We start from the raw sequence: 9,558 nt of genomic DNA, 5'->3' as shown, positions 1-9,558 counted from the left end.
ACCTAGGAGAGGTGGGGAAAGGAGCTTTCCATTTGGTCACCACCCCTTCTCCCTGTGACTTCCCCACCTCTTCTCTATGGCCTAGGAAATCCCACCCACAACCTTCTTGACCTTCTAATAAAAGCTCCAGGCAAGCAGGATGGGCAGGAGAGAGCTCTTAGCTGCACCTGACTTTTGAAACTGCTCCAAGAAGGCCTGAACCAGACTGCCTGAAATGAAGCTCATCACCGTGGCCCTGGTGTATCTGCTATTGGCTGGGATGTGGACACGAGATGTAGACAGCAGGAGCAGTAAGTATGGCTGAGTGCTTGGCTTCTCCCTGGGGAGGGCAGAAACCTAGGCAGATGCTTTGGGGTTGGGGACAAGGTCACCCTGAGCTCATTGATTCCATTTCCCCTCCTCTGGGAAGAGTTCCACCAGAAGAGGAGGAATTTGTATGGGATGGGAGCAGGAGGCTAGTAGGAGAATGATGAGTCTGGGGCAAATGCAGAGAGCTGAGTGTCTAGCTTCAGATGAAGGAGGCTCTGAGCTAATCCTGGGTGGCTCGATTAAGAGAAACATTGGTGGTTCAAACCTACCCAGCAGCACCACAGAAGAAAGGCATGGTGATCTGCTTCTGTAAGTATTACACCAAACAAAATCCTATAGAGCAGTTCTATTCTGTAACACATGGGGTTGCCACAAGTTAGAATTGACTCGACGGAAACAGGTTTGGTTTTTGAGCTAATTCAGACCCTGCAGACCAATGAGGTGGGGAGGGACAGGGCTGTGAGATCATTTAGGCCAAGCTGGGGGGCCTGAGGCACAGAGAAACAGGACAGATAACGTGCAGGGTCTGAAGTCAGGTCCTGGGGCTCTACCAGTTGGGCAAGTCACTTTGCTTCTCAAAGTCTGGTTTTGCCATCTGTAAAATGGGGTTGATAATGCCCACCTTACGAGGCTATTACAAGAATACTGACCTCACAGCAGATATGGAAGGGCTTTGTAAACAGTAAAACTGGGAGGAAAGAGTCAGGATTGGAACGTGAGTCTCTTGGGGGTAGGCTATGGGAGGGCAGGGTACCAACTGGCAGAGTAGGGATACTACCGTAGGAAAGAGCTGAGGACCAGGGGAGGAGAGAATTCTAGAGAAGGGGTGGAGGGTTTGTTAGTTCCTGGGGGCTCTTCCCTTGTCATTTTGTCAGTTTGAACCCCTTGCCCAGTTCCTAATCCAGCCCCAGATCTGTGGGCTGTGGGCTGTGGGCTGCAGTAGTCTTGCATGCATCAGACCCACTATGCCCCCAGGGGTGGGGTCCAGAGCCCTGGACTGGAATACTGGGGCAGAATCACACACTCATGGTGGGATTCCAGAATGGGAAGAGCCTTTAGAAACCAGTCTAGAAAGTCCCGTTTTATAGATGGGAACTCTGAGGCCCAGAGTGAGGGCTCATCTTGATCAAGGCCATACAGCTAGTTTGTGGGGAGGTGGAATCTGAAGCTGAGTCTCCCGACTGACTCTTCACCTAACCGCAGAACCTGGTGGCCGATGAGTCAGAGCTACTCCAGGGCCCTCTGAATGTGCTCCCAAAGCTTTAGCCTGTCCCAGGAGGGGCTCTTTCTCTTTATAAATCATCCTGCAGGTGAGATGAACTGGGTCCGGGCTGAAAAATGTGTCCCAACCATCTTCTGTGCTTCTCTTCTAGTGCATGTCTCATCCTCCAACTGCTGCTACCAGTTTGCGGACAAAAGGATTGCCCTGAAGACTATCCAGTGTTATAAAAACACCAGCTCCACCTGCCCCTACGATGCCTTTATGTGAGTCCATGTTCAATCCCTGACTCCATCTCTGACAGACTTGGAATTAGAATAGCAGACGCTAGATGGCGATGTTCCACCAGAATAAGGTTTCTAAACCCAGCCCCCAAAACTGGATGCCGAGCCGAGTTTGGGCACTAGGGGGACAGCAAGGAAGGATGAGCCTGGGATCCTGCAGTTAATGTGTGTTTCTTGGAGCAACAAAGCACCAAGTATTATACCCCAGTATTATATGCCCAGAGGAAGGAATTGAATAACAAAAGCATGAAGCATTGCTGTGTAGTGGAAAGACCGAGGGGTCATGATGAGTTCCTGCCTCCTGATTTGCCAGCCTATAGGCTGGGTGACCTCGCACCTCATTATCTGTGTACTCCTCTGAGTCTCTTATCTGTGAAGTGCATTAAAAATGATACCTGCTTCACAGAGTCATTATGAAGCTTAACTGAGGTAGCTGACCTATACCACTTAGCCTTTACAGGGCACTGTCATGTATATTATCTTGCCTATCTCACTTGGGGAAATATTTTTGTTATCATGCAAACTGACGTTCAGGGAGGTAGAGAGGTTTGTCTATGGCCAACCTGACGGTAAGGAGCAGAACTGGGCTCTGGATTGGACAATCACCAAGTTTAGGAGGTCGGCCACAGCACCATCACTGGTTCTGTCAAGTCAACTCTGACTCACGGCAACCTCATGCGTGTGAGAGTAGAACTGTGCTCCACAGGGTTCTCAACAGCTGATTTTTTGGAAGTAGATCACCAGGCCTTTCTTCCAAGGCACCTCTGGGTGGATTTGAACTTCCAACCTTTCAGTTAACAGCTGAGCACATTAACTGTTTGCATGTCCCAAAGGATGCTACTCTCCAGGGACTCCATGGGCAGATGAAACACACACACATTATTATGAGTCCAGAGCAATAACTGAGGGTCTTGAATGGACACAGAAACATTAAACTTTGGAGTAGGAGGTCCTCTGAGATGTTCTAGGACAGGAATTTTCCATCCTAGCTAATCATCAAAATGTCTGCAGTGTCTTCAGCTCCACCGGACACACTGAATTGTAATCTCCAAGGGAGCGGTCCAGGAAACGTAGTTTGATAAACTCCCCCAAGTGCTTTGGGTCTTCCACTCTGTGTGCAAGCCACAGCTCTTATGCACTGACTTTCTTTTATAGAGGAGAACAATGAGGCCCAGAGAAAGAAACTTAGGGGTACACAAGGAAAAGTAGTGGAGATTGGATTTATGCATAGTACCCAGAAGGTGATTCCAACCTCTCCTTTGTTCTTTTCTCACAGATTGAAGCTGAAGAAGGGCAGAGAGAGCTGTGTCTTGAAGACAGTCAGATGGGTCCAGGATAATTTCAGTAAGATGAAACCCTGCCTGCCAAAGACAGTATGAGCAGATGCCTTTCCATCCTGGGCTACGGAGACCACTTTATTTCATTTGTCCCCGCAACTCCCAACCCTGCAGCACCCTTCTGTTCCAACTTTGCTGGGTCACGGAGGGTCTGCTCAGGTTCTGATAAGCTATGTTGTTGCACTTTACACTTTAGCATTTTTGAATCCTCAACTCCAGCTACTCTGTGCCTTTCGGACTCCACCAGGGTGCAAACTTGACTGGCATTGAGGAGCTGGGGCCAGGGGCTGGAGGGTGGGGAAAGAGGAGGGAGACATGTTGGACCTGGTGTAAGGGGAACTGACTCTTGTCAATTGGAGCCAATAAATGACTCTCTGCCTCTCAGATGACAGTCTTTGTCCTGGGGCTGGGGGTGAGCTTTGGCTAGAGGCCTTGTAATGAAGCTGGGGCCAGGGGCTGGAGGGTGGGGAAAGAGGAGGGAGACATGTTGGACCTGGTCTAAGGGGAACAGACTCTTGTCAATCGGGGCCAATAAATGACTCTCTGCCTCTCAGATGACAGTCTTTGTCCTGGGGCTGGGGGTGACCTTTGGCTAGAGGCCCTGTAATGAAGTCAGTTCAATCCGATGCAATTCTACTCTAATTGTACTCAATTCAGTTCCGTTCTGGCAACAACTGCAGATGCAGTGCTTCTTTCTCAGACCCTAACCACCAGAGCTAGGTCAGACCTCACCAGTTAAAGGGCACAGTCCCCTAGACTGCCAAGTCTGCCCAAGACCTCGGACACTAGCTGCAAGCTTGGAGGTCCCCAGGCTCTCCCTCACTTTTGACCTGCTGGATCTTGCTACTCCCTCAGAGTCAATAATTTCCTAAATTTGCTAGAACAACTCATAGAACTCAGGAGAGTGGTATACTTATGAATAGTTTTATTACAGCAAAAAGGATACAAACGAAGAGACTCATAGAGCTAGGTTTGGGAAGGTCCCCAATGTGGTGCTTCTGTGTCCCAAAGAACATGCTACCCTCCCATGTACACAAGTGTCTTATCAACCGGGAAGCCCAAGGAGCTTCTCTGTCCAGATCGTTTATTGGGACCTCATTACATGGGCAGGATTGATTGATCAGCCTACCTCCCCTGAGGCCACCTGATATCAGAAGGTCTTTCTGGCCTGGCCAGCCTCTACCTGTGTCACCTCATTAGCATAACCTGTCAGTTAGGTGTGGAGTGGAGCCCTTATAAGATAACAAAACACTTCAGTCATTGAGGGAGTACCAAGGTTTTAGAGCATATTTCTCAGGAAACAAAGACTAACCCCCCCGCCCAGGTTGTGACGTGGAGGTAGAGCAGTAGCCTGAGCTGGGTCCACATTTGGGTTCTTGACCCTCTCCCTCCCTGGCTTGCCCAGAGGGTTCCAGGGATGGGGGTATAATGTTATCCAAAAGACACAGCTGCCCTGGTGGAGGTCTTTTGAGGTCATCTGCCTGTAAAACTGTGCTAAGCTCATTTTGTAGATGGGGTGACTGAGGGCTAGAGAGGCACACTGACAGACCTGAGATTGCATAGCAGATCTGGCGTGAGAGCCCAGGGCTTCCGTCTCCCAGGCCAGAGAACTTTCTGGTGTCCCAATCTGCCAGGTGAACTGCCCGATGCAGCACAGCACAGAGACCATCTCTCACCAATTGGCAGGATGGGCCCCGCGGAGCTGGTTAGCAGAGTTCTTCTCTCCTTGGGAAGGTGCTGGTTTGTGTGCCAGGTATTAAAAAAAAAAAAAAAAACTCATTGCTGTCGAGTTGACTCTGACTCATAGCGACCCCACAGGTTTTCCAAGGAGCGGCTGGTGGATTCCAACGGCCGACCTTTTGGTTAGCAGCTGAGCTCTTAACCAAGAGGCCAGCACACTCATTGGGAGGAGCGAGGGGGTCTTGGGAAAAGCGGGAAAACCCTTGGAAGAGGAAGCTCTGAACCTTTAAAAGGGACCCACAAGCTCCCATTTGGAATGTGTGTGCAGGTGGAAGGTGAATCTAGGGAGAAGAGCAAGGGAGGGAAGTGGATTCTGGTCTCAGGACTGGTACCTCTTTAAAGGGCAGCTTGGTGGCTTGAGAGGAGAGTGTCTCATGTGTGTCGGGTCTTCTCCCTCCTTCCCTTACATTCAGCCTGTCACAGTCCGGCCTGTTCTTCCTTAAACTGCCTCCCCCTTTCACCCCACGACTGCCTGCTTTGGGCCACCATGTCCTGTTGCCTGGCCCTTGCAGTGGACCACTCCCAGTCTCCCCTTCCAGCTTCATCCTGCCCACAGCCACCAGGTCCCTCTTCCTGGCACTCCCCATCCCAATGGCTCAAAAGCCTGTAATATCTGCCTCCTGCTTTTTGAACCGAGTCGAAACTCCCCACCCTATTGTTCCACCTCCTCTACAACTCGGCCTCCACCTTCCTTTCTGAATGCCTCCAACTTTTTCCATTCTGGAGCGCAAACTCTGACCATATGGAGATCCTCCCCTAGGCCCTCTGTCCTTTTTTCCATCCTGCACCTCCTCTAGAAGGGTCTCTCCTGTTACTGCACTGCCCCCTCCCCCAAGGTTGATGCTGCCAAGTCCCATCTTCTCTGTGAAATCTGATTCTCACCATGGTAACCAGTGAGGGGTTTTGCTCTGACTGTCGGGTGCACAGAAAGCCTCTATTACTCCAGGGTGGAGGACTGCTTGGAGGGGGAGGGCCTGGGGGCAAGGAGACCAGTTAGACGGCAGTTGCAGGAACTTACGGAGATCTTTTGGGCAGGGGTGGGAGATTTTCAAGGAAAGGAAAGGCAGTGGGGCTAGTGCTGAATATGGGACTAGAGAATTGCAAGGCAGGGAAGCAATGTCAAGGAAGGAGTCATTGTTCTGATACTCGGATTAACCCAGGCCGGCCCCATAGCCATGGCCTATCCACATCCTCATTCCTCTGGAACCAGTTCCTGGCGACCTCATGCGTGTCAGAGTAGAACTGCACTCCGTAGGGTTTTCAATGGCTGTGACGTCTCAGAAGATCACCAGGCTTTCTTCTGGGGTCCCCGGGGGGATTCAAACTGTCAGTCTTTCAGTTAGTAGCCGAGCCCTTAACTGCTGCACCATCCAGGGACTCGGCAAGATCCCAAGTGAGTCTGAGTTGGAAACTGTCTTCCAGGGAAGGACTTTGGATTGGAGGCTGTGGGAGTGGAGTGGAGTGAGGTGGGGGTTGGAGGTGAGTGGCTTTTTCTATCCAGATGATGGCTTCCTTGGGACACTGGCTGTTGGTGATTCAATAGCTCTTCAGCCTCTACAGAGGGATCTTACTGATAAATGTGAAGCAGCAAGTGGATGGGACATTGAGTGTATCTAGAAATAAAGTCACAGAAAAAACATTTTAGGATGTGCTAGGTTTTTCTCAGCCAGAACACAGCAGGAAAGTGTCACTAGGGAAAGGCAAAGCAAAGAGGAAGAAGCAGAAGCAGATCCTATCCACCCTCAACTGAGTGTTCCTGCCTCAGGTCCTGGGGCAGGGTGTGACCTGTGGCTCAAATTCTCCAACTGGGTTCTCTCACCTGCACAGTGGGGAGATATCATTGCTACCTGGGGAGGTGCACATGATCAATCTGACAGATCCTGGATAGGTCCCCAAATCTGCAGGGCTGAGAAAGATCAGCCGGTGTCAAAGAAAAGGCCCTGGGTTCGGAGTTGGCAACTTAGATTTTATTCAGGCTCTGTGATGACCTGGATGTGGTTTAGGACCCCTCTTGCCCCTACCTAGGTTCAGCTTACTGTCTTTATACCAAACCAAAACCAAACCCGTTGCCTTCCAGTAGATTCCAACTCATAGCGACCCTATAAGACAGAGTAGAACTGCCCCATAGGGTTTCCAAGGCTGTAATCTTTACAGAAGCAAACTGCCACATCTTTCTCCCACAGAGCCGGCTGGTGGGTTTGAACCTGGACCTTTCAGTTAGCAGACAAGCTGCTGTCTTTATAATTAGATATTAGAGTGAAGCTCTGAGGTCCCCTTCTGCTTTGATAGGCTCAGAACTTTGGCTTGGGGTTTCCTAGAAGGAGAGAAAAACAAACGGGGAGGGAGCGGGAGGAAGAGAGAAAGACAGAATGAGTTTACCTGGCTGAGCAAGCACCTTGGAGCTGAAGGTGGCCCCTACAAGGAGCAGGGACATAAGTGCTGAGCACACCTTCATGTTGGAGGGTGGGGAGGTGAGCTTTGGTGTGAGAATTGGCAGCTCCTGGACTGTTTCCAGCCTCTCTGCTCCACTGGTGTTTCCTGCTGCTTTCTATAGGGAGTAGAGAGGTTGGAAGGGCCTTTGCCCCTTTATGTAGAAGTCCAATACCTGAGACAGATCAATTCTAACCTCCGGTGACAGGGACTCCTTACCTCACAAATTGGTGCCCCCTCTGCCTCTCAGGGAGCCCTGATGGTGAAGAGGTTAAGAACTTGGCTGCTAACCAAAAGGTCGGCAGTTCGAATCCACTAGCTGCTCGTTGGAAACCCTATGGGGTAGTTCTACTCTGTTTTATAGGGTAGCTATGTGTCGGAAATGACCCGACGGCAACAGGTTTTCTGCCCCTCAGGCCCAGAGGGACATGGCTTGGAAATCACTAATTTAGCCAAGCCTCTCATTTTCAGTAGGGAACATTGGTTTTTTAGAGCTGTTGATGGGGCAGAAGGGTGGGGAGAAAAGCCAATAAGTGGGCTGTTTGCTCCTGTGCCTGGCTCCCTCCTGACAGGGGGGTGTACAGGGGAGCTCGGGAGGGGAGTGCTGCAGTGGGGCGTTGTGGGAGGGAATGGCACTGGACTCTGCCCCAAAGCCTGGCGGGCCTTTGCCAGGGCTTTCCCCGTACCCCATGCTCAGTCCTGCCTCCCAGACTTTGCCTATACCTTTGTGCCTGCCTGGAATACTCTGCCCTCTGCTTGCCACTTTTGGAAACCTTCCCTCTCTAGCAAAACAAATGAAAGTAAAAGGAAGGAAATAAAGAGCTAAAATTAGTAAAACAGAAAATAATATGTACTAGAAAGGATGACTAAAGCCCAAAGTCAGTTCTTCGACAAGCCTGTAATGAAGCTAGCCCCTGGGTGCCAAAAATGGTTAAGCTCTCAACCACTAGCCAAAAGATTGGTTCAAATCTACCCGGGGGTGCCTTGGAAGACAGGCCTGGTGATCTGCTATGGAGTGCAGCTCTACTCTAACACACGTAAGGTTGCCGTGAGTTGGAGCTGACTGGATGACAGCCAACGACAACAACAAAATGAAGCTACAGCCCCACTGGGACTGACTGTGAAAAAAATGAAAGAAGACACGAATCACCAGCACAGGGAATAATAAAGAGGCCATCACCACAAAGCCCGCAGACACTAGAAAGAAAATAAGAAGAACTTTACGTCGATAAATTTAATTCAGAGGATATGGATGAACTCCTAAGAAATATAACTTCCTGGATTGTAAGAAGAAATGAAGAAATAAAGTAATTCTAAAACAATTAAAGAAATTGAATCAGGAATTGAAAACCTTCCCCCCGTACCCCAAATCGCCTAGGCTCAGATGGCTTTAACAGCTAATTGCCCCAAGCATTCAAGCAATCGATGGTTCCAATCTTGCACAATCTTTTCCAGAGACTCTAAGTGAGTGTACACCACTCAGCTCATTTTGAGTCATATATAACTTGGACACCAACACTTGTAAGAACTGTATGAGGAAGGAAAATGACAAGCTTGCCCTCTAGACACATGTTCCATACTTTTCTCTCCTATTCTCTGTCCTAGGAAGGCAATCTGTGTGGATTACAATGGCTGTTATAGATTGAATTATGTCCTCAAAAAATTATGAGTTGTAAATCCTGACCCCATACCTGTGAATTTAATCCCATTTAGGAGTCAGGTTTTCTTTGTTATGTTAATGAGGTCATATCAGGGTAGAGTGTGTCTTAAACCAATGGCTTTTGAGATGTAAAAGGAGCAGATTAGGCACAGAAGCAAGAAAGCATAGATGGGGGAAGATATATGCCAGATTGCATAAAGATCTCCAAGGAAGGAATTGAGGAACAGAATCTGAAAAAAGACAAGGACTTCCCCCAGAGTGGACACAGAGAGAAAGACTTCCCCTAGAACTGGCGCTCTGAATTTGAACTTCTAGCCTTCTAACTGTGAGAAAATAAATTTCTGTTTGTTAAAGCCACCCACCTGTGGTATTTCTGTTATAGCAACACTAAGAAGCTAAGACACTGGCTGTCTTAGTCATCTAGTGCTGCTTCAACAGAAATACCACAGGTGGGTGGTTTTAACAAAGAGAAATTTATTCCCTTACAGTCCAGTAGGCTACAAGTCCAAATTCAGGGCATCAGTTCCAGGAAAACTCTCTCTCTCTCTCTGTCAGCTCTGGAGGAAGGTCCTTGTCATC

The 9,558-nt window shown here is 49.3% G+C and overlaps 2 protein-coding genes across 2 annotated transcripts; one reads left to right on the top strand and one right to left on the bottom strand.

The window, feature by feature from the left end:
* The first annotated feature begins 214 nt into the window (after positions 1–214).
* Positions 215–3,191, top strand: CCL1 (C-C motif chemokine ligand 1). Its single transcript, XM_004385456.1, has 3 exons — positions 215–290; positions 1,683–1,794; positions 3,089–3,191. Exons 1-3 carry the CDS (start codon positions 215–217, stop codon positions 3,189–3,191), a joined length of 291 nt encoding a protein of 96 aa, XP_004385513.1.
* Positions 3,192–5,826: 2,635 nt separating this feature from the next.
* On the bottom strand, positions 5,827–7,344 carry LOC111822188 (C-C motif chemokine 13-like). Its single transcript, XM_023739699.1, is given in 3 exon segments — positions 5,827–5,863; positions 6,334–6,502; positions 7,269–7,344. Coding segments are annotated over 3 exon segments (282 nt in total).
* Positions 7,345–9,558: the final 2,214 nt, after the last annotated feature.

Source organism: Trichechus manatus, unplaced genomic scaffold (genome assembly GCF_000243295.1).
Source record: "Trichechus manatus latirostris isolate Lorelei unplaced genomic scaffold, TriManLat1.0 scaffold00138, whole genome shotgun sequence".
In the NCBI taxonomy this organism is placed as follows: Eukaryota; Metazoa; Chordata; class Mammalia; order Sirenia; family Trichechidae; genus Trichechus; species Trichechus manatus.
Note: the sequence above shows the minus strand (reverse complement) of the source record. Positions and strands in the feature narration are given on the sequence as shown.

What these genes read in the sequence shown, in the direction of transcription:
- CCL1 (XM_004385456.1), top strand. Translation starts at nt 215, where the DNA reads ATGAAGCTCATCACCGTGGCCCTGGTGTATCTGCTATTGGCTGGGATG. An exon ending in AGATGTAGACAGCAGGAGCA is followed by an intron (nt 291 to 1,682) that starts GTAAGTATGGCT and finishes CTTCTCTTCTAG; the next exon opens with TGCATGTCTCATCCTCCAAC. An exon ending in TGCCCCTACGATGCCTTTAT is followed by an intron (nt 1,795 to 3,088) that starts GTGAGTCCATGT and finishes CTTTTCTCACAG; the next exon opens with ATTGAAGCTGAAGAAGGGCA.